This window comes from Anolis sagrei, chromosome 1 (genome assembly GCF_037176765.1).
Source record: "Anolis sagrei isolate rAnoSag1 chromosome 1, rAnoSag1.mat, whole genome shotgun sequence".
Lineage (NCBI taxonomy): Eukaryota > Metazoa > Chordata > Lepidosauria > Squamata > Dactyloidae > Anolis > Anolis sagrei.
Window position 1 is genome coordinate 261,986,262 of NC_090021.1, and position 25,324 is coordinate 262,011,585.

Here is a 25,324-nt window from a genome sequence, read left to right on the forward strand (position 1 = left end):
AATTAGAAGAAGTTACAACTTAAAACAGCTTCAATCAATTTGCTCTTAATATCTAATTAAAAAGCAACAACAGAGCCAAGCTTGCTTCCCAAGGGAGCTGCCCATGAAAGGGCTACTAAATAAAAGGTTTTATTGCTTGTTTCCACAATTCAAAGGATTTTGCTAGCAGGCCTTGGGAAGGTGAGGTTGTATGTAGCCTTGCAAATAACTTTGTCCCAAACTGATCAGGACAGATATAAAGAATGTCTGGCTCTCCCAATTTTGCTCCATTGAAATTGCTGTGTGTCTTACAATTAGTTAGAATTCATGTGGTAGCATTCTGACAAGATCAGATGGACCATCAATAGAATACTCCTGTTTTAAGGCTCTGAAGTCCCCACATATGACTGTAGCACTCCAGGTTATGGAACAGCATCACCTGGAAGGTCTGATGTCAGCATTCCTCATTTTGATGCCAAACAGAGTTCTGGCAAATAATTCAAGCATTCAGTATTTAGTGAGGTTATTGCTTGGTTTCTCATTAATAGGTTTGCTGGTTGTTGTTTTTTTTCTATTTGAGTAGAAGAAAACATTTGTTCTGCATAATTTTTAGTTAATTTTTTCAATTTTTATTTGTTCCTTTGAGATTATCCCCCCTAAGGAATCTGTTGATAGTGAGTGGGCTGGATAAGTCTCAGTTGTAAAGATAAACAGCATATTCCAAAATATTCTGACTGTGACCAAAATTTTCAAAAGAAAGGAAGAAACCAAGAAAATGAACAAAATCTGACTGCCAGTATTTAAAAAACTCTAAAATTATAACTGTAAATAAAGAGCAACTCTCAAACACAGGGGAACTCCAGACAAGAAACAATCAGGGACAGCTCATCACCTCTAAACAAAGGATTACCCCAGGCAGTAACAAGCTACACCTAAAAACTGTCAGGCCATCAAATACTAATCAAGGTGGCCAATTGAAACATTTACACCTAGCTCCAACAGACAAGAGTTCTTTCTCCCACCTTGGACTTTCCACAGATATATAAACTGAATTTTCCTAGTTTCCAACAGACCTCAAAACCTCTGAGGATGCCTGCCATAGATGCAGGGGAAACATCAGGAGAGAATGCTTCTAGAACATAGCCATACAGCCCCAAAAACCTGCAACAACCCAGTGATTCCATCCATGAAAGCCTTCAACAATACAGAAAACATATTTTCAGCACAGAAAACAGAATGTTCTATGCAACAAGTAATCTTTTAGCATAGAAAAATTTCTCATTAAAGATTTATTATGTAAAAAATGGTGCATGGTTGATTTGAACAGAAAACTACATTTTGTGCACATTTTGCATGCAGGAAATTGGAGTGGGGGTTAAATCAAAGAGAAGAGTAGGCCCTCCAAAACTGGCCAAAAGAGAAATGGAAGAAACTTTTAAGATTACATTCTGTATAACTCCAGTTATATGGCTGTAGGCCAGCCCCTCCCCCCAATTTGTTTCAGTTTAAAAAAAAATCAAGAGTAGAGATAAGGTGCTGGGAATTGCAAGAAAACAATGGAACTATTTCTGTATAGGTTGTTGTAGGTTTTTCGGGCTATATGGCCATGGTCTAGAGGCATTATCTCCTGACGTTTTGCCTGCATCTATGGCAAGCATGATGCTCCAACAGACCTCACTACCTCTGAGGATGCTTGCCATAGATGCAGGCAAAATGTCAGGAGATAATGCCTCTAGACCATGGCCATATAGCCCGAAAAAACCTACAACAACCCAGTGGTTCCAGCCATGAAAGCCTTTGACAATATATTTCTGCATATTAAAGAGAATCCTGAACTTAACAAATGTCATAATGCTCTATTTGGAGGAGCCCTTTGGCAAGCTGGGTGATGGTGATGTCTGAAACCTATTCAAAAGGCAAATTGTCTATTTAGAAGCTTTCAGAAAAAGCAGGTCATCAGGAAAACAGTTGATAAGGGAGGTCTGCAAGGGTTTATGGTATTAGAAACAGCAGCAGAAGGCTGTATATAGCACAAAGGCCACATTTCATTGATCTTCGCGCTAAAAGAACAATAGTTAGGGCAAAGCAACCACCGAATAGTTTTATATTTTAAGAGGTTTCACAGTAAGGTACTGTTCCATTATCCAGGCAGACTTCAAAAGGGAACCTTGGGGGCGGGGGGGGGGGGTTGAAGGAGTAAAACTGTTTCGCCTGTTTTCTCTGGTTATCCCCACTCTCTCTTACACACTTCCTATGTCATAGACTAGGGTTGTTTCCATGATGGTGACATGAGTGGGAGGAATAAGAGGAAAACAGGGAAATGGTTTTACTCCTTCAACCCCTCTCACCATAAAATGAACTATCCTTTAGGTCTGGGTAACAACGGAAAAATTTGTTTCTAAAATCGATTCGTTTTTTGGGGGTTTTTGCGTTTCAATATTTAAAAGAATTCCGAAATTTTTCTTTTAAAAAGTTCAATATTTACGAAATTTCGTAAATGTTAAAAAAATTATGAAACATTAATGAAACAAATACGAAACAATCACGAATCGATTCGTTAATGGCGGACGCGACCGCGCAATATGCTAAAAAACCTCCAAATGGGACAGGGTGAACTTCTGAAGCTTCCCTCTCCCTCTTGGTGTGATATTATAATTTTTTTTCACTAATTAAACAAAAGACAACTATAAAACTTTCCCCAGACATGCGGAAATAATAACGAAACGACCTCAAACCGATAACGAAACGAATACATAACGAATCCGAAGTATTTGCGAAACGAATTTAAAAATTCGTTTCATTTTTAAGTTGATCCAGAATGGTTCGTTATCACTTCGTTATAAAAAAAATAACGAATTTTAACGAATTACGAATTAACGAAACGAAACTGCCCAGCCCTACTATCCTTCTCTTTATAGCAGGCATGTAGCAGGGGGGGGGGCGCTTGAGGGGCTTCACCACCCCCCCCCCCCCGAAATTCTCATGGTGGTCTGCGAGAAGGCCTTACTGGTACATTATTTAAACTGTTATGTTTATTCATTTCATGATGTGATCACCATGCTCAGTATATACCATATGCATTTCTCTTGAAACCAAATCAAAAGTAGATTTGAGATCAACAAAGGCAATTAAAAATCTTACTTCCTGACTATATCAGCAATCTGTGGCTATAGTTATAGTAATTCTCTTGACCCTAGCCGAACAAGTTATGAGGAAAGAAAAAGGGATGAATCTTATTCAACAGCAATACAGAAAAGGTGTCATTATATAATTAGGCTGTCAGTTGGTAAGAACCTCCCTCATTTTCAGTGGTAAGATTCATTATACATAACATAAAATAAGAAAGTCTACACTTTTACAAGAAAGATCACAGGTTGACAGATTAGGCTGTGCAATGGGTATCTATTAATAGAGCTAAGAGATGTGCTAAAAAGAGTTATTACTTTGTCAAGAGCTGCTTTCTCCAGTTCTTCTTTTGCAATTGCTAGTTTCTGTTCCAAGTCTGTAAGCTGTTGTGCCTGTGGGAAAATTAAAAACAAATTAGCTAGTATGAATTACACTCCATTTTTGCACATTAAACTTGATTAATATTGCAAAATATTCTTTATTAGACTATGAAAAATTAAGGTTTTACCGTGAGAGATAAGAAAACAGAGAATTAAGAAATCCCTTCATGTCAGTATAACACATTCTCCAGGAGATATGACAGATTCAAATGGGGAAACTGCCTGAAAACTGAACTTTTTAAATCTCAGAACTGAAATGCAGCTTTGTCCAGATGAAGGTTTTGCCACTGATTTCAAAAGACATCAATGCCTGCTAAAATGTTTGAAAACTCAATTAATACTTAAAGTTCAGGTGTGACTACATGCTTGCATAAACACACAAACACAGAGACATACTCACACAACCAAAGTCTGCGTTTCCTAACTTTAATAGGTGTAACTGGGACCTGAAAGTCCTTTGGGAGTACATTTCTTTGTGACAACTGCTGCAGTTCAGTAGCTATTTTTTTCTGCTTATATTGAAACCCTGCAGGGAGAAAAACAACTTGGGATCGTGTTTAGAAGCAGAAAGAAGGGGGAAAATATAAGCTTCTCTCCATGCTATCTCTGTTTTCAATTCTTCACCCTCGCCTCCACTTCGAAAGCTGTTTTTTTGTAGCAAAAGAACTGAGCATTTTTCAGGAAGAATGCTAACTACCTAATAGATAACTGTCACTATTTCATCTGGGCAACCACTTTAGAATAGAATTGTGGAAGATTAGTAGAAGCTTCAAAAGAGAATATTTTTTATTGTGGTTTGAAATAACTTGTTTCTTATGAAGTCATGCTTCACAACACGTTAGCAATGGGAAATGCATGTTTAGACAATAACAATATTTGGGTCATTTATGGCCACACAGCCCTTCCGTTTCCTCACATTTCACTCAAATTATTTCTTACAGTTTAAGAAACTCCCTTTTCTCTGCAATGTTATTTGATAAGATGGTGGGGTGGGAAACATGCTTTGTGTCCATAAAGCTGCATGCATCTTTATGAACCAAAAGCCAACATTTCAAACCTGCTCAAAAAACAAACATTTGCTATTTTGTCATCATGTAGGACTAAAAGCAGGTAGTAGTGGTTATGTCAGAATGAAGGGTTGGTTTTTTTTGTTGCTCCTAAAACAATATTCGGAAATTGGATTTACTAGACTGATTGTTACTAGACTGATTGGCCAGAATCACTGGGTTGCTATGAGTTTTCCAGGCTGTATGGCCATGTTCCAGAAGCATCCTGGTGTTTCGCCCACATCTATGGCAGGCATCCTCAGAGGTTGAGGGAGCTGTTGGAAACTAGGCAAGTGAGGCTTATATATCTGTAGAATGTCACGGGTGGGAGAAAGAACTCTTTTCTGCTTGAGGCATGTGTTAATGTTGCAAATGGTCACATTGATTAGCATTGAATAGCCTTGCAGTTTAAAGATAAAAAGGCTTCCCACAACCCCCCCCCCCCCTCCCCATCACTCTTGGGAGTTCGAATGGAGAAGGGGGTTTCCCTGGATGCAAGTGAGGCTTATACAGGATCATATATCTAAACCCCGTGTGTAATGGACTGGCCTACCCCGAAGGGTTGGTGTGAACGGGTTGCTGTATAAAAGGTTGGTTTTAAAGGCAGAAGCCAGGCCCACAGCTTGCTGAAGCCAAGTATAGCTGAGGCTGTGGAGTAATCAGGCAGTCTCTAAGGCCAGAGGTACAGCCTGATTGGCTGTTAAAAATTGCAGGGAAAAGGCTGAGTGAAAGAAGATGAGTGGAGTGGGAGCTGAAGCAAGAAGACAGCAGCCCTTTTTAGAATTAGCTAGGGTGTGGAGAGTGAAGAGAAATGATGTGTAGTGGTCAAGGGAGAGGGAAGAGTGAATTGGGAACTGCTTGCAGTTTTAATAGTTACCTCTTTGAGGAAGTATAGTTAATAAGCCTCTAAAGTTTAGAGTGCTGTGAAGGAAGGGAGTTTTTATTTATTTATTTATTTAATTTATTATTTGGACTTATATGCTGCCACTCCCCTGGGGCTCAGAGCGGCTTACAAGAATGGATAAAATCTAACAAAATTTAAAAGCAATTTAAATCAGTTTAAAAACGGCAATATCAAACATTAAAAGCCTGTCGAAACAGGTATGTCTTATAGAGCTGGGTAACCACGGAAAAAATTGTTTCTAAACTCGATTCATTTCCAGGGGGCGCTAGCGTTTCCAAATTCTAAATACTTCCGAAATTTTGAGATTTCAAAATTTTGTTATTTATGAAATTTCGTTAATTTCGAATCGATTCGTTAATGGCGGACGCGATTGTGCAATATGCTAAAAAAAAACCTCCAAATGGGACAGGGGGAACTTCTGAAGCTTCCCCCTCCCTCTGTTGTTGACTGTTGGTGTGATAATTTATTTTTTTATCACTGATAAAACAAACAACAACTATAAAACTTGCACCAGACATACGGAAATAATTACGAAACAATTACGAAACAATACAAAATAAATTGGAAAAATTGTTTCGATTTTTAATTACTCCTCACACTATTCCTGCATGGCTCAATATCGGATCGTAAGCTAATTTAAATATGAATTAATAACAAATTACGAAATTAACGAACGAAACCGCCCAGCCCTAATGTCTTACATGCCCTGCAGAAAGCTGGTAAGTCCCGCAAGGCAAGGACTTCAGGTGGCAGAGTATTCCAGAGTGATGGTGCCACTGCTGTGAAGGCTCTGCGTCTGGTTGCTGTTAGACGCAAGGTCTTGACACTGGGGACTTGGTCCTCAGAACGGAGGGATCTCTGGGGTTGGTAGGGGGTGAGGCGGTCCCTCAGGTACATCGGCCCCAGACCATGCAAGGCCTTAAAGGTGAGTACCATCACTCTGAAAGTGATCTGGTGCTCAATTGGTAACCAATGCAGCTGTAGTAAGATTGGGGTTATATGGCATCTCATCGGAATTCCCGCAAGAAGCCGAGCAGCTGCGTTTTGTACCAACTTGAGCTTCCGGATCACCGACAGAGGAAGGCCAATGTAGAGGGCGTTACAGTAGTTTAGTCTTGAGATGACCTGGATCACTGTAGCTAGGTCGTCCCTGGACAGGTAGGGGGCCAGCCCTCTGGCCTGCCGCAGATGAAAAAAGGCGGTTCTGCTAACGGCGGATACCTGGGCCTCCATCGTCAGCAGAGGGTCCAAAAGGACTCCCAGACTCTTTACCAATGATGATGGGCATAGCGCCTCACCATCCAGGGTAGACAGCTGGATATTTATTTATTTATTTATTTACTGCATTTGTTGACCGCTGTTCTCAGCCCTAGGGCGACTCCCCACTGCCTGGTCGACCCAGCCATAGGATATCCGTCTTTGCTGGATTTACCCTCAACCTGCTGGCACACAGCCATCCAGTAACGGCCTCGAGGCACTGATGGAAACAATCGGGTACAGAGTCCGGTCGGCCTTCCATCTTCAGCACCAGCTGAGTGTCATCAGCATACTGATAACACTCAAGCCCAAAACTTCGAACCAGCTGAGAAAGTGGTCGCATATAGATGTTAAACAACAGAGGGGAGGGAATGGCCCCCTGAGGAACCCCACAAGACAGAGGGGACCTCTCAAAGACCAGGCCTCCCCTCTCCACTCGCTGTCCATGGTTGTGAAAAAAGGAGGACAGCCAGTTTAAAGCTGTTCCCCTGACTCCAGAAACAGCAAGGCGGTGGGTCAAAAGATTGTGGTCGACTGTGTCAAATGCTGCTGTGAGATCCAATAACACAAGCAGCGCTGACCCGCCCTGGTCAAGCTGGCTTCGAAGGTGATCCGTGATGGAGACCAGCACAGTCTCTGTCCCGTGCCCCGCACGGAAGCCGGACTGGAAGGGATCTAGTCCAGCTGTGTCATCTAGGAATTGCTGCAACTGCTCCGCTGCTGCCCTCTCAATCACCTTGCCCAGGAACGAGAGATTCGAAACTGGGCGGTAACTGGAGGGAACCGAACAATCTAAGTCTGGTTTCTTCAGCAGGGCAGAGACCACCACCTCTTTTAAACCCTCTGGAAAAACTCCTTGCTCAAGGGAGCTGTTTATAATCTTCAACAAAGGGTCGTGTAATCCCTCCAAGCAGGATTTCACCAACCAAGAGGGACACGGATCAAGGGAGCAGGTGGTCGGTCTAGCTGCAGCTATGAGCCTATTGACAGCCCCTGTGTCCAGCGGGATGAACCGGTTGAGGATGGGCCCAGCAAGTGGCCACGGAGTCTCAAGTTCTCTCACTGTATCAATTGTGGCGGGGAGGTCCCGGCGAAATAGCAAGATCTTGTCTGCAAAATAGCTCTGAAAAACCTCGGCTGAAGGGGCCTGATCACCACTTTTTGGAACAGTAGGAACCGTCATTAGAGATCGAATTATTTTGAACACTTTTGCTGGGTGTGAGCTAGCAGACGCTATCAAAGAAGCATAATATACTCGCTTTGCCTCGGTGATAGCATGCTCATAGGACTCCCTAAATGCCACATAAGCTGATCTCGATGCTCCATCACGGAGTTCTTGCCACACGCCCTCCAGCCATCTCTTTTCCCGCTTCATCAGTCGAAGTTCCTCAGTGAACCAAGGAGTCCGTTTTCGGCAGGGTCTGAGAGGGCGTCTAGGGGCGATCTCGTCGAGTGCATTGGATAGCCTGATGTTCCATGTGTCCACCTGCACATCGATCGAGTCGCTGGCAGGCTCCAGATCCCTCAGAGCATTCCGGAACCTACTGGGTTCCATAAGTCTCCTTGGGCGAGCCCAAATTGGCTCGGCGCCCTTGCAGCGTGGGTAGGCATGCTCCAACCGGGCTCTCAGGGCGCAGTGATCCGTCTATGTAACCTCTATTGTGGAGGCTTGGGTCACTTGAATTCCTGCACTGAAAATCAAATCTAGTGTGTGTCCCGCCCGATGCGTGGGCCCAGTACTACAAAGCGAGAGTGCTAGAGTCTCCATGGTAGACACTAGGTCCATAGCCGCTAATGAACAAGAGTCTGCATCAGCGTGGACATTGAAATCTCCCAAGATGATAAGTCTGGGGAACCTCAAGGACCACTCCGACACAGTCTCAAGCAGTTGGGATAGGCTGTCTGCTGGTGCGCTAGGCACACGGTACACCAGCAGAAAGGCTATGCTCTCACAGGAATCCCACACCAGGCCAACACTTTCAATGCCAGAGATACTCAGCACAGGAACTGCCCTAAGAGAAAAAGAATTTAAGATTTTTTTTAAGATATCTGTTTGAAGTTTTAGGTGTGGAACTTGTTTTAAAGCCATTGAATTTTAAATTACCATCTCTGTAACCGAGAAGAGCCTGATAAGATATTTTGCAACCATTACGCTTACTGTCCATTCAAAATAAACAATATTTTCCTGTCTTAATTCCAGCTGAAGTCTCTGTGTGCCTTTCATACATTTCAATAAAGGAGGTGGCCTGTGGGAATAATATAATTGGTGGTAGCGGAAGTAAACTTTAATAAATAATGAAAAGGGGCAAAGGCAAAATATAATAAACAGTGGCAACTCCCCCACTGTGTTGCTATCTATTAGTGAGGGTGTGCTTGGGCACTATTTTCCTCAAGGCCTCGCCAATTGGAGCCAAGGCTTGCAGTTTGGCTTTTTTTTTGTTCTATCTTGTACCTCAATGTGCCTGAGGTAAATTCTAGCTACTGTCCCTTCATAGGTGGTCATTGTTAAGGGCAGATGTCTATGTAATTTGGAGGCACATAGTGGGATGTCCCTAATAGCTACCAGGGTATCCTTATATTCTGGTGGCATTCGGTGGGATCTCTGTGATAGCTGATCAAGGTCCTTTTATACCATGCAACTGGGGAAGCGGAAATCTAAAATGGTACCTCCTTAAAGACTTGGGCAGAGAGCAGCATCACATAATGCACTGCATTCAGACTCGGGGATGGACAAAGATTACCTTTCTTGAGTTGCATTAGTGAGATCCATACTACTATTACTATTGAATATAATGTTAACACAATGAAGGTATTACCTCTGTCTGAGAGAAATCTCTTGGTGCCACCTTATTATTTCTGAATACAGACATAATCCTGAGTTCAAAAATAAAAGTTACAGCATACAAAGCACCAAAATGGCTATTAATGTAATTGTCCTATTTGCAAATTTCAATAGCTTTATGGTGTATAGGAGAAGAGGGAAAGGACATTGGAACAGATGGTTATCTAAGCTATAAGAATTTTTTACGAGGCATCAAACATTTTTAGCTCATGAATTGCTCTGCAAGTCTTAAACTTCTAAGTCATAAAGGATAACGTTTAGGGCTTTTGGCTAAATATTTCCAAACATGCAATTGCAAGAGCTTATTGCTAATTTTTCCCAAAGATGCCACCATCCAGATGTCTGACTTTCATATTTGCTTTACAGAACTATATGAAGGGAGACCTTCTCAGCCATTAATATGTAGCTTTGGCAAATTGGTGAGAGGCATGAAATGCAGAGATGGAATGCATGGTATTAAGAAACTATGTCACATATATTAAATTTCTGAGGCTGAATTCCTATGAGGAACATATCTCAGATCCAGTGAGCATCATCTGCTCTGGTTGGTCCCTGCTTATGTCAAACTCACACATTTAAATCCAAATTCAAATAGGTCTTAAAAGCTAAATAGCCCCCTTCCTGGACTCAGTTCAGTACAAAAGGACATTGTTGGCATGTCCACTTTTTAACATTTTGATTATTTAACTCACATGATCACAGTAACTGCATTTTTGTCTTCTTGGCATGCATAAACCTGCTTTTCTTGGTTGCCTTTCAATCTCACCTTCCATTCTCTTTGGATTACTTCCCTGTTCAGTCTCTCTTCCCATCCCCCAATACTGGGACTTTCAATACTGTAGCCTAAATTGGGTTATCTTTCTCTTCAACCCTTTCTCCCTGCTGGTGTGGTTTTGATTGTATTTCATTTCATTTGGAAATAAGATGAACTCCTTTCATCCTTTCTCCTTCACACAGAGCCTACATCTCCAAATCTGAATCCCCTGCCCCAGCTAATTCACCCTAAAGGACCCCTCACTAACATTATAAAAAACTGGAGTAACATTGATTCACTTTCAAATAAATCTAAACTATCTGTATTTACAAGGAAATCTGCAGGTACAGACAGTTCTCCCTCCCCTATCTGATCTAATTGCACCCCTCTTTCCCCAATATCCAGTGCCACACCTTCCCTACCTCCTCACACCTGATCCCCTTACAACATGTGTCCCAATGAGAAACTCATGTAACAGAATGTAATTAAGTAATAAATATTCAAAAATATTAGCACATGTTTTTTTAGTGATCAAAGAGTTTCACAACTTTGAAAATCAACATTTGAAAATGTTGGTGAGACCAGGTTTGCTGGACCACTACCTAACCACCCACCAACATGTCCTACCCAAAATCACCCAATCCCCTAATTTTACTCCAATCCAAATTTGGGGCACAAGGCACACATGTTAAAAAAACAATTTCTTTCCTAAAACTGCATTGTAAAAAGTAGATTTTTAAAAGCCACATTAAGCATAAAAGAAAACAGATGACTATAATGTGTTCCAATAACACCAGAATCAAGGTAGGTATGGATCCTGCCTTTAAAAAATCAATAAAAGCTAGAAGATTCAGAGTAAAAGTAATATTAAAGCATGTCAGACTCTTTTCACTAATATGAAAAGGAGTTTAGGAAATTAGATATTTTATTACATTCTAAAACCACATCAAAATAAGTTTGAAACAAATAAACCGAATATAGGATTATCATCCTCCACACAATATAAATATAAAGGAAATCAGAACTACTTATATCTGCTCATTCTCACTGTAATATGATAGGTGCTGAGCAGAGAAACCTTTTTTGGATTGAAGAGAAAGCAACTGTGCTGCTTTTAAAATTACATTGAATTAGATTTATGTCTGTTCATATTAGTTCTTAGCCTTGAAAGAGCAAGGACTAACAGAAGTTGAAGCTGACAAAGACTTATTCTGATATGTCACATTCACATGAAGAACAAGCACCGAGGGAAAGCTTAAAACTATACCAGCATATTTTCAGCTCCTTGGATACAGAAAAAAGAAAAAAATGGATCTTTCTCTGCACATCATCATATCTAAAAGGAAATACCAGTACATATGCAAGTGTTGTTCACTAGGCTTGTGCACGGATTCATTATGGACATTTGCCTTTGACTTATTTGGTTGGTTTGACTGTGTTGGAAGCCCGTTATGGCATGGACTCCACTGCCAATTTCTACAGGTTGAAGGAAAAGGATCAAAGGAAGTGAGGTTCCTTAAGTCCTTCCTTTAAACCCAGGGCTACTCTACAGATCGAAGGGAAAGTATCACAGGAAGCGAGGTTTCTTAAGACCTTTCTTTAAACCCAGGTGTCCTCTACCAACAGAAGGGAAAGGACTGCAGAAAGAGTAGTATCTTAACTCTTATGCTTGTAATCTAGGTGTTAATGAAGGGTATAAGGACAAATGATGCCTAAAATGATAGGAAAGGAGGCCTAGGAAGTCTCCCCCATTGCAGCCAATAGGCCAGATAGAAAATGAAACTTTTGGTTTCCTGGATCAAAAAGGGATTTCTGTCCTCCTGAATTCGGGAGGCTCCGAGAAAACAGATTGGGACCCCCACCGAAATCTGGGATACCAAAACAGATCACATTTTACCCATACTGCACAAACTAACTGTTCACTGACTGTTCAGCTGTAATATGAATTCACATAATCTCCAACCTCCCACCCCAAGGTTACTAGCATGACGAAAAAAGAAAACACAGCCATGACGACAATTTATACATAATCAGAAAAAATAAAACTTTCAGTAAAAGCTTTCAATAGCATTTTGACATAAACATGGGATATGTTTTTTTGTTATGTTTTTAAGCAGCATTGAATCTTGTCAGAGTTGTAAGTCGTCTTGAATCCCCTACGGGGTGAGAAAGCTTGGGTATAAATGAAGCAAATAATAAATAAATAAAGAGAAATGAAATAAGAAATGAATTACATAACAGTATACTAAAAAGATGATAAAAGATTATGGAACTTAGCCTCCAAAGTGCATTTGTTAATAAATTTGCATTGTTAATACAAATTCTTCATACTGTTTTTCAGTAGGGGGAAAAACCCTGATGGCCAACAACTTTCCCCTCAATACTTCCCTTGGTTTTAGGGGTTTGGACTTAAATTCCCTAACATAAAGACTCCCTATACCTTAGTCTTGATCTTCCTTAACTTACCACTCCATTGCTAAGTAATTTTTTTAGTCAAAGAAGTATTTAAGGCCTTTCCACTTGTAGGTATTGAGTTGAATTTCTTGTAAAGCCTTGATAACAAAAAATTCCAGTTTTCCAATACGTCTTACCTTTGCTTTGTGAAAACGTGATCTTGATACACTGTATAATTAAGGTTTTATGATATTATATATTTTTTCTCTATTTGAAAGTCCCAAAACTGTAATCCTCTCTCTTTCAGTGAACTACAAAACACAACCAGAAATAATTTGAAATGAAATCTGTTTTCATTTCTTACAGCCATCTTCAATTTTCCTGTGGCAGACAATACTAAGACAAATGAAGTCTTATAAATAATAAGCATAACTACTGCTATCAAGTAACTCTATTGCTTAGTGAATGCCACGTTTTTGCCCCTAGCACTGCTCTCATTTATTGAAGGGATGGGACATGGAAGGGTGGGTTACTAGTTTGCAACCCACTCTTCCATGTCATTGGTCATGTCAATAACGGCTTCTTGGAAATTCAGTCTCACAATATCTATTTCCATCCCTGGTTTATTGGCTATTAAACTACTTTACAAACTTAATTGGGGTATTTATTCATACCTCTCATCAGAGAAGTAAATACAGAATCAGAAGGACCTTGGTATAGCTCATTGGTCATTAGTTGTTTTGATTGTCAGGTTTCCATAATTTCTGAGAAACATATCTGTATATGGCATCTTCCTCCTGTTGCCTTTTACACATTTTTTGAACTGCAACTTCTTTGAGTATACTTAACTTATTAGAAAACATTACATAACTCCACCCTTCATTAAAAGGGGTGCAAAGATGTACACCAAAGTAGAATAATAGATTCATAGAGTTGGAAGAGGCCTCATGGGCCATCCAGTCCAACCCCCTGCCAAGAAGCAGGGAAATTGCATTCAAAGTACCCCTGACAGATGGCCATCCAGCTTCTACTTAAAAGCCTCCAAAGAAGGAACCTCCACCACTCTCTGGGGCAGAGAGTTCCACTGCTGAACAGCTCTCATAGTTAGGAAGTTCTTCCTCATATTCAGATGTAATTTCCTTTCCTGTACTTTGACGCCATTGTTCCGTGCCCTAGTCTCCAGGGCAGCAGAAAACAAGTTTGCTCCCTACTCCCTATGACTTCCCCTCACATATTTATACATGGTCATCATGTCTCCTCTCAGCCTTTAGGCTAAACATATCCTGCTCTTTAAGGTGCTCCTCATAGGGCTTGTTCCCCAAACCCTCCTCTGGACAAATTCCAACTTGTGCAACATCTCTCTTAAATTCTCTTGCCCAGAATTGGACACAGTATTCCAGGTGTGGTCTGACCAAGGCAGAATAGAGCATGGGGAGCATGACTTCCCTGAATCTAGACACTATACTCCTATTATGCAGGCCAAAATCCCATTGGATTTTTTTTTTTTGCTGCATGATATTGTTGACTCATGTTTAATTTATTGTCCACAAAGACTCCAAGATCTTTTTTCACACGTACTGCTTCCCCGGTTTTGTATCTTTGCATTTCATTTTTGCTGCCTAAGTGGAGTATTTTGCATTTGTCACTGTTGAACTTCGTTTTGTTACTTTTGGCCCATCTCTCGAATCTGTTAAGACCATTTTGAATTCTTCTCCTGTCTTCTGGAGTTTTAGCTATCCCTCCCAATTTGGTGTCATCTGCAAACTTGGTGATCTTGCCTTCTAAGCCTTCATCTAAGTCATTAATAAAGATGTTGAACAGGACCGGGCCCAGGACAGAACCCTGTGGCACTCCATTCATCACTTCTTTCTAGAATGAAAAGGAAGCATTGGATTAGTTCACTTAACCAATTACAGATCCACCTAACCATAGTTTTGCCTAGCCCACATTTGACTACTTTGTTTGCTAGACGGTCATGGGGGACCTTCTAGCCTTACTGAAATCCAGATATTTTACATTCACGATGTTCCCTGCATCTACCCAGCTTGTAACTCTATTGAAAAAAAGTGATCAGATTAGTCTGTCATGATTTGTTTTGATAAATCCATGTTGACTATTAGTAATGACCACATTCCTTTCTAAGTTTTTTTTATTAATAATCTTTATTGAAAATTTTCTTTGTGTTACAAAAAAAAACATATGAGAAAAAGAAAAAGAAAAGAAAAGGAAGAGGGGGGGAAGGGAAGGAGATAGAAGATATAGAGAAAAGTGTGGAAGAAAAGAAGAAAGAAAAAGAGATAGAGTGAAAGAAAAACAAATAATAGGTTGGAGACAGATGGAAATGTCTCTCTCGTTGACTTCCTTCATATCTTCCAAGTGGATGTTCCTTTTCCTTCTTTTATCCTTGGTCTCTTTACCATTCTCTCTTCTACTTATTTTTCTGTATTATTACTTATTTGGTCCGTATAATTTATCACTCTTGTCCAATCAGTTTCTTTTATCGGGGTTCCTTTACTTTTAGTTATTAGATATGTTAATCTATCCATATTTTTGATGTCCAATACTTTCTCAATCCAGTCCTTTATTTCAGGGGTTTCTTCCTTCTTCCACAATTTCGCATAGCACATTCTTGCCGCAGTATTCATTAAGAAGAGGAGTTTATCTGTGTTTCTTTCTATTTTTGCATCAATTATTCCTAACAAGAATATTTCTGGTTCAAATAATAATTTTACATTTAAGATTTCCTGTGTTATTTTATAGATTTTTCTCCAATATGTTTGTGCTTTTGGGCATGACCACCACATATGGTAATAAGTACCATCCATCCTCCCACACTTCCAGCATTTAATATTTAAATTTTTATATGAATTATTTAATTTTTTAGGGGTCAAATACCATCTATGTGCCACTTTCAGCCAATTTTCTTTCAGATCTATTGCGTAGGTATATTTAATCTTTGTTTTCCAAATCTTTTCCCAATCTTCTTTCTTAATTGTTTTGCCCAGATTTTCATTCCATCTTTTCATATATTTTTTCTCTCCATCCTTTTCTGAGTTCCATTCCCTAAGTTTCCTATACAGCTTTGTTATTATCTTTCTATTGGTTTTTAGTATCTTATCCCAGAAGGTCTCTTGTTCCTGGAACCCTTGTCTTCTATCTTTCTTAAAACACTCTGTTATTTGTCTGTATTGGAACCATGATATCTTTTTGTTTATCGCATTCATTTCTTGTTGCGTCTTCAGTACCATCTCGTCTTGTCCTTTTTTCAATAATTCTTTATAACTCGGCCAATTATTCCATCCCATTTCTCTTCTTTGGTTGGCCTCCAGAGGGGAGAGCCATAATGGAGTTTTTTCACATATTTTTAATTTATATTTCTGCCAACTTTTTATGATTGTGGATCCAATGAAATGATTCCCAAATTTTTCTTCTTTCTTTGGATCTCCGTACCACAGATAGTGGTGCCAACCGGTTCTTAATTCGATTCCTTCTAGGGTAAGCAATTTCTCCTTCTTCAATTCCACCCAGTCCTTCACCCACATTAGTGCACTCGCTTCGAAGTATGACCTTAGGTCAGGAACTGCAAAACCTCCCCTTTTTGTATCTTCAGTCATATTTTTAAAATTAATTCTTGCTTTTTTGCCTTGCCAAATAAATTTCATTATCTCTTTGTTCCATTCTTTTAGTAAAGTTTGATTTCTAATTATTGGTAAATTCTGGAAGAGGAAGATAAATTTAGGCAATATTTTCATTTTTATACTAGCGATTCTTCCTAATAGTGACAAATTCATATTTTTCCAACTTTCCATTTCTTTTTTCATTTTTTTCCATCCTTCTATATAGTTGTTCTGTAATAATTGCAAATTTTTAGCAGTCAGTGTTATTCCTAGATATTTCAACTTGGTTACCACCTGGATATTCCAATCTCTTCCCAGTTTATCCCTTTCTTTTTGTGTGATATTCTTTGTCAATGCTTTTGTTTTATCCAGATTTAATTTGAAGCCCGCCACCTCACCAAATTCATTTATTGTTTGTATCCATTTTCCTAATTTTTTCTCAGGTTTTTCTATTACGCAGATGATGTCATCAGCATATGCCCTTAATTTGAAGTCCTGACCCTGAATTTTTGCACCTTCCAATTCCTTATCTTCTTTGATTTTATCTAATAAGACCTCTAATGACAGAATAAATATTAGCGGGGATAGGGGACATCCTTGTCTAGTCCCTTTCTCTATTTCTATTTTCTCCGTTTCTTGCCCATTAATCCAAATTTTGGCCTCTTGTTTCTCATATATTGCATTTATCATATTTTGAAAATGATGTCCTATATCCATTTCTCGCATGAGCACTTTAAAAAAGTCCCAGTTTACCTTATCGAAGGCTTTCTCCGCGTCAAGGGCTAGTAGCATTACTTTTTATTATTATTAATATCATATTATTCAATCAGGTCTATTATTGTTCTAACGTTTTCTTTCTGTTGTCTATTTGGGAGGAAGCCAGATTGTTCTTCTTTGATTCTTTTTATCAGTAATTTCTTTAGTCTCTCCGCGATTATAAAACTGAATATTTTGTAGTCTAAATTTAGAAGTGATATAGGCCTATAATTCCTAACTTTTTCAGGGTCGGAGTTTTCTTTATGTAGCACCGATATGTTTGCTTGTCTCCATGAATTTGGGATGGTCTTGGTTTCTCTGATTGTATTCATAATTTTTTTTTAAGTAGGGTGTTAATTCTTCTTGAAATGTTTTATAGTAAATGGCTGAAAAACCATCAGGGCCTGGGGCCTTTTCTATTTTCAGATTTTTAATTGCTTCTTTTATCTCCAGGTCTAGGAATTCCCTATTCAGGTCTTCCCTTTCTTCTTCTGATATTCTTTCTATTTTTCTTTCTCCTAGATATCTTGAAATCTTTTCTTTATCTATCTCGTCGTTTTTATATAGATTTTTATAATATTCCTTAAATTGCCTTTTTATTTCCTCTTCTTGAGTATATATTTTATCTTCTTCTTTCAATTTTGTCACAAATGTTGCTTCTCTTTTCCTTCTCAATTTCCTTGCTAGCCACTTCCCTGGCTTATTTGCGTTCATAAAATGATTTTGCTTCAGGTATTTTAGTTCCTTTGCTCTCTCTTCTAATTCTAAATGTTCTCTTTGTTTGTGTAGTAGCTTGAGTTTGTCCGTACTTTTGTTGTTCCGTGGGTTCTTCTTTAAATTTTCTTCCTCCTGTTTAATTTCTTCCATAATTGCTTCCCATTCTTGTCTTTTCATTTTATTCTTTCTTGCTTTTTGTTGAATAAAGTTACCCCGCATTACAACTTTGCTGGCCTCCCAAATCGTATACAGGTGGGTTTCTTCTTTGTCGTTTATTTCAAAAAAACTCCTTTAATTTCTTTCTATTGTTTTCTATATCATCTTCTTTTTTCAATAAATTTTCATCTAATCTCCATCTTCTTGTCGATTTGGATATTTGCATCTTCATTACTAATGGACAGTGATCTGACTCCATTCTCGGTAATATGTTTATTTCTTTTACACTTATTGTTAGAGAATTTGATATCCATATCATATCTATTTTAGACCAACTTCTAAATCTGTCTGAATAGAAGGTGTAATCTGTTTCTTTTTCATGTTTTAATCTCCAAATGTCTTGTAATCTGTATTTGCCTTTCCAATTTAGAATTGATTTTGGTAGGTTTCCACTAATCGAAATTCTATTTCCCTTCTGTTTTGTATTTTTGCTTCTGTCTAATTTGCTGTCTATTACTCCGTTGAAGTCCCCTAATATTAGAAGTTGGTCGAATGGTTGGGTGTCTAATTGTTTTTTTAACTTCTCTGAGAATGCTGTTTTGAAGTCGTTAGGGGCATAAATATTGCAGATTAACAAAAAATTTTCCTTGGATCGTGATGTTGACTCCTAAGAATCTTCCCTCATCATCTTTAAATGCTAGAGTTGCCGGGATATTTGTGTCTATGTATGTTGCCACCCCTCTTTTCTTTTCACTTGCTGAAACATAAAAGACTCTTCCCAATTTTTTGTTAATGAGATGTGCTACGTGTTTATGTGTTATGTGAGTTTCTTGTAGGGCAATAACATGATACTTTTCTTTTTTTAGTCTATTAAATATTTTATTTAATCCCATTAATATTATTTGAATAGATTTTTAATTCTCCATACATTCTTCTTTTTGTAGGCCTTCCTCCTGCTCTCCCTCCTCCCTCTCCGATTCTCCATACTCCTCTTCTTCTTCCTCAGTTCGCTCTTCTTCTTCATTTTTTGCTTCTTCTGTCCTTTTTGACCTCTCTCCTTCTATGGTTCCTTCTGTTGTTGTCCTCGTTGTCCATTCTGTTTGTCCTCTCAATCTGTCCTGGTCATCCTGTCTTCCCGGGGAGTTTCTTCCTTGTCTGTTCCTCCCTCTTCTTTTCCCTGCCTCTCTTTTTATTTTGTCGTAGAAGTCCTTTCTAAGTTTTTTTGTTGTTGTTGTGTCAGGAGTGACTTGAGAAGCTGCAAGTCGCTTCTAGTGTGAGAGAGTTGGCCGTCTGCAAGGACATTGCCCAGGGGATGCCCATATGATTTTTTTGATGTTTTGTGCCACACATAAAGCTTCCTGGTCTTCAATCATAAAGGCCATCAAAAGAGTACCTCCCCCCTGCAATGACTTTTGCTATGTTTGTCAAGTATGAATTATAGTTATTGGGAGTGTAGGTTCAGTAACTGACAGAGGAGGAACATGGTTCAAATACCAGTTCATGCTGTACCTCAAATTACTGTGATCTTTAAAAGATGAAAATTAACTTTTTAGTTTTAAATACTAACTGCAATTTCGTCCTTGAGCCTGAAACCAATGCTGACTTTCTATTCATCGTCTCATTAGGGTACATCTATGATTATGATTATAGATAAGGTTATGTTGGTTATTTATACCTTTTCCCCTCTCCACAAAGGACTCAAAGCAGTGTACATTAAAAGCATTTCAATATAATTTTAAATAAAAAAATATGCAACCATTAAAACAGAATTAAATAGCAATAGTATTAATTAAAATTAACAGTTAATATCCACAAAAATGATTTAAAACATATTCAAATCAAAAAAATGACACAATGCAAGCACAAGTCACTCAAGTACCTATGGCTATGGTTCATTTTTTTTTGTCATGTCTGTAGCGACCTGAGAAGCTGCAAGTCGCTCCTGGTGTGAGAGAATTGGCCGTCTGCAAGGATGTTGCCCAGGGGACGCCCGGATGATTTTTTTTGATGTTTTTATCATCCTTGTGGGAGGCTTCTCTCATATCCCCCATGAGGAGCTGGAGCTGATAGAGGGCACTCATCTGCCTCTCTCCGGATTTGAAGCTGTGACCTGTCGGTCTTCAGTCTTCCGGGCACAGGGGTTTAACCCACTGTGCCACCGGGGGCTCCATGCTATGGTTCATGAAAGCTGCCCATTTACAGACTGAATGTGTGAGAGTAGTAGTTGTTCTGTCGAGTGAGTTCATTTCTTCTTTGAAAAAAATGATCAGGATTAGCCATCGCTGACGGTGCTAACTCCATATGCTTGAGTGCTCTCATGTCCATTCATAAGATCCAAGTGAAATCAGTGGAGCAGCACACTTACATCTACAAGCTTTATTTCATCATGTATTTTTATTAAAGGGAGGATTCTTTATTTTCCCTGTTCTTATACTATTCTTTTAGATTTTTCCAGGCTCCTCTGTGACTCAGTTGTGGACTAACACTTATTGCAATTTAAAATGTATTTCTGTTTCTATTTCAATTTATAATGTTATGTCACTTTTTGGTCATATCAATATAATGAAAGTTGATTTATGCATCACAGTTGAAAGGAGGCAAAATATTTTGCTGAAAAGATGTTCCTTTCCCCCCATTTTACATACAGTATGACCCCCTTATGGTTTTGTTTATCCATATTCCAAAAATATTCCCTCCCAAAGTGTTTACAAACCACTGTAGGTCCCTTAGTGCTATTCTATGGTAGAAGGCATGATCATCAAGTTTGCAGATGACACCAAATTTGGAGGGATAGTCAATACTCCAGAGGACAGAAGCAAAATTCAAAACGAACTTGACAGATTAGAGAGTTGGGCCAAAGCTAACAAAATGAAGTTCAACGGTGACAAATGCAAGATACTCCACTTTGGCAGAAAAAATGAAATGCAAAGATACAGAATGGGGGACAATGCCTGGTTCGAGAGCAGTATGTGTGAAAAAGATCTTGGAGTCCTTGTGGACAACAAGTTAAACATGAGCCAACAATGTGATGTGGTGGCAAAAAAAGCCAATGAGATTTTGGCCTGCATCAATAGGAGCATAGTGTCTAGATCTAGGGAAGTAATGCTGCCCCTCTATTCTGCTTTGGTTGGACCACATCTGGAATATTGTGTCCAATTCTGGGCACCACAATTCAAGAGAGATATTGACAAGCTGGAATGTGTCCAGAGGAGGGTGACTAAAATGATCAAAGGTCTGGAGAACAAGCCCTATGAGGAGCAGCTTAAGGAGCTGGGCATGTTTAGCCTGAAGAAGAGAAGGATGAGAGGAGATATGATAGCCATGTATAAATATGTGAGAGGAAGCCACAGGGAGGAGGGAGCAAGCTTGTTTACTGCTTCCATGGAGATTAGGACAAGGAACAATGGCTTCAAACTACAAGAAAGGAGATTCCATCTGAACATGAGGAAGAACTTCCTGGCTGTGAGAGCCATTCAGCAGTGGAACTCTCTGCCCCGGAGTGTGGTGGAGGCTCCTTCTTTGGAAGCTTTTAAACAGAGGCTGGATGGCCATCTGTCAGGGGTGATTTGAATGCAATATCCCTGCTTCTTGGCAGGGGGTTGGACTGGAAGGCCCATGAGGTCTCCTTCAACTCTTTGATTCTATGATTCCAGCAGAAGCAGATCACAGAATAGCACCGAAAGACCTAGTGAGGCCCTCAAACAGAAGTGTTTCTGGGGTACTCTAGGTATGCATGTGTTATTCTATGGTATACTTTCAACCCAAGAATTGATAAAATATAGGATTTACTATTATCCATAGCTTCATGTATCCATGGAAGATCTTGGAACTTTACCCCTGCAGAGATGGGAGTCATACTCTACTGGCAGTTGAATATTATGTTGACTGCAGCAAAAGGGATGGTGCCTTCTAGCCAATATGAAATTAGATAGCCTGCTTTCACAGCTGAGGATGGAATTTTTGGTTCATGCAGTGCTCTGTCCTGGACAGAGGAAAGGCCAGTGCTCCAGGAAGAACAATTAAGGTGTCTGAGTTACACCGTTGCCTCTTCACAGCACCTGGTAGCAATGTTCGACTTAATTATTGTACTGAAAAGGCTGCTTCTATTCAGGATAGTTTCATGGAAGTCTAGATGGCAATATTGGAAAGCTAACTCACTACTAGTTTAGGGGATTTTCAGTATCTTAATTATCTCCACTGTTTTATTTCAGGAGATCTTCAATGGCCCAATCAGAGTAAAGGCAGCATCTAGTGAGCTAGAAAACCAAAGCCTCAGCATGCTTGAAGACTGTTACTAAATCAACCAGTTTTTTTGCCCAACCTCCTATCATTGAAGGAATCTACAACAACATCATTCTAGAGAGATGGGTATCCAATTTCAATTAAAAAAAATCTCCAGTGAAAGAGGATCCATGGCCATTGCAATACTCTCTATAAATGGTTTTTTTTTAAAAAAAATGTATAATACATAGAAACATACAATATTTGAAATTAACAGTCAAAATACCAGTATTTTCCCCAATCCAAATATTGTATAAGATTATGTTCAAGCAAAGTGCATAAGGTATATATGAAACCAAAATTTTGTTTAGACTTAGTAAAATATCTTGGAGATGGAACCTATGTATGAATATGCAAATACAGACATTCCAAAATCTGAAATCTAAAGCTTTTCTGGTCCCAAGCAAGTTAGATAAAGAATACTTAACCTATAGTATTTCCCTTGATGTGGATACTAGTTTCATAGACTTCTAGGAGCAAATAGAGAACAAATAAAATGATTTGGAAAAACAGAGTTTTCCAACAAATATGATTAATTTTTTTAGCACCAATGATCGGTTTCCTCTACAATTTTGACAGTATCTAAACTCTAGAATATAAGGATCTATTTTCTCACCTTTCCTCTCTTTTTCCTCTTCCTCTTACATTTTTCTCTTAGGCACAGGATGGCCTGCTTTGGAGTTGTCTTACATGCCATCACAGCTGGGTATTCTCTTTCAAGCTCCACTTAGCCTAGGGCTTGTTACAGTTAAAAACTCACTACCAGTTTAGGGTATTTTCAGTATCTTAATTATCTCAACTGCTTCTCCTTAGGATATCTTCAAGGGTCCGATCAGAGCAAAGGCAACATTTAGTGAGCGAGAGAACCAAAGTCTCAGCATGCTTGAAGTCTACTACTAAACTGTCCAAGTCTTTTTCAGTAATAGCAACAGATATGAAATAGGTTTGAAGGACTGTGCCTGCTATGTTGGAGGAAATGTTCAAAGAAATTCCAAAGCTGTAGCTCTTGTTATTCTAGTAACATTTATCTGCGTAACTTTTTCAAACTTGATAACTTAGACTAGATATTGAGGGCTATGTTAAATTCAAATATAAATCCAGAACTTGAAGACCACTTCAGGGTGGTGGTGAAAAGTATTAGAATGTTTCTAAATTGGATTTCCCCTCAGCTAATTAGAGATGTAAAACCCTTGGCAATGCATGAGGTCACATTCAAAGAAGTCACAGAACAATTCAAAAGACTAGTTCTAACTTTGGAAAGATTAAAAGGGCTCTTGATTTCCTCAGAAGTTTATAAAACTATCAAAGGAATCATCACGTAAGATGTGGGTACTTTGAATCATTGCAACCTTTGGTTGATCATTAATGATGATTACAGAAACCATTAACCTTTTTTTCTGTATCCTAAATATTACCTTATGAAAGCCATTATAAATCTTTATGCATCTGAATATATGTCACCCTATCTTTTTGTCATTGCTTGGTCTTAATTTGAATTTTAAATTAGGGTGCTTTTTTGGCAGAATATTAAATATGTGCTTTTATCATCATAATAAAAAATGCACATGAGTAGCCCATAGAAATAAAGCAGTGACTTTCAATACATATACATAAAGTTGCCTTTTTTCACAATCTATTTGCTTTTTAAAGAATGCCTGGAATTTCCCCAAACCTTACCCATTTTTAAAAGATTCTAGCATAGGGAAGACTTTCCCATGGATCCAGGCTAGAACTTTTGCTTCAAATAAAGGTAAAACCATTTCTAGGGACCTTATCACATTAGGAAACACTCTGTTTCTATCAGTATACATCTTGTAGTTTTTTATGACTGAATACACACTGTTTTTAGACAGGATGCATACTGACTATCACACTCAATTACTATGATTCTTACCTTCAGAAAATGATTTAGCTTGGTTTAACTTTCCAAAAGTTAAGCCACTCCTAGACCCAATTCTGGAAGGGAGTAAGATGTTCAAGTTACATTGAGTTAGTTGAAAAATTGTGTCGCCATCCCTGCCCACATCAAGCATTGCATTTAACACAAGGCTTGACTCAGCTTCATTATAATAAAGGATGCAGGCTTCAAAATGACATGTGTGCTTTTATGCATTTGCCTGGAATACATAAGGATGCTTAGAATTGAAATGAAAACACACCAAAGAATATTTCCATTCCATATGCTAGCTTTTTCAGGTTCATATTGAAATAATTTATTTGGGGAGTTTTCCATGTAGTAATATTTCCATGCTTAAACACATTTTCCGGTTTGAATTTTGCAGTCAATAAAAAGTATTTCTTCTAGTGGAGAGGCAATACTGGATAAATGGAATAAGAAATCAGACATGTATAACAGAATTCATATTTTAATAGTGTTCACATTTTTAATTTGAGCATTCAGAATTATCATGGTTCATGTGGGCTAGGCAAAACTACGGTGAGGTGGATCTGTAATTGGTTAAGTGGACGAACACAGAGAGTGCTCACTAATGCTTCCTCTTCATCTTGGAAAGAAGTGACAAGTGGAGTGCCGCAGGGTTCCGTCCTGGGCCCAGTCCTGTTCAACATCTTTATTAATGACTTAGATGAAGGGCTAGAAGGCATGATCATCAAGTTTGCAGACGACACCAAATTGGGAGGGAGAGCCAATAGTCCAGAGGACAGGAGCAGAATTCAAAACGATCTTGACAGATTAGAGAGATGGGCCAAAACTAACAAAATGAAGTTCAACAGTGACAAATGCAAGATACTCCACTTTGGCAGAAAAAATGAAATGCAAAGATACAGAATGGGTGACGCCTGGCTCGAGAGAAGTACGTGTGAAAAAGATCTTGGAGTCCTCGTGGACAACAAGTTAAACATGAGCCAATAATGTGATGTGGCGGCAAAAAAAGCCAATGGGATTTTGGCCTGCATCAATAGGAGCATAGTGTCTAGATCTAAGGAAGTAATGCTACCCCTCTATTCTGCTTTGGTTAGACCACATCTGGAATATTGTGTCCAATTCTGGGCACCACAATTCAAGAGAGATATTGACAAGCTGGAATGTGTCCAGAGGAGGGCGACTAAAATGATCAAGGGTCTGGAGAACAAGCCCTATGAGGAGCGGCTTAGG

General features: G+C 38.9%; 1 protein-coding gene across 2 annotated transcripts in view; it reads right to left on the minus strand.

The window, feature by feature from the left end:
* LUZP2 (leucine zipper protein 2) overlaps positions 1-25,324 on the minus strand; it is a 462,834-nt gene that overhangs the window by 69,764 nt on the left and 367,746 nt on the right. For both annotated transcript variants that reach the window (XM_060765877.2, XM_060765867.2), the window contains one exon: positions 3,423-3,497. In XM_060765877.2, coding sequence (XP_060621860.2) covers positions 3,423-3,497 — 75 coding nt within the window. The remainder of the gene's footprint in view (positions 1-3,422; positions 3,498-25,324) is intronic.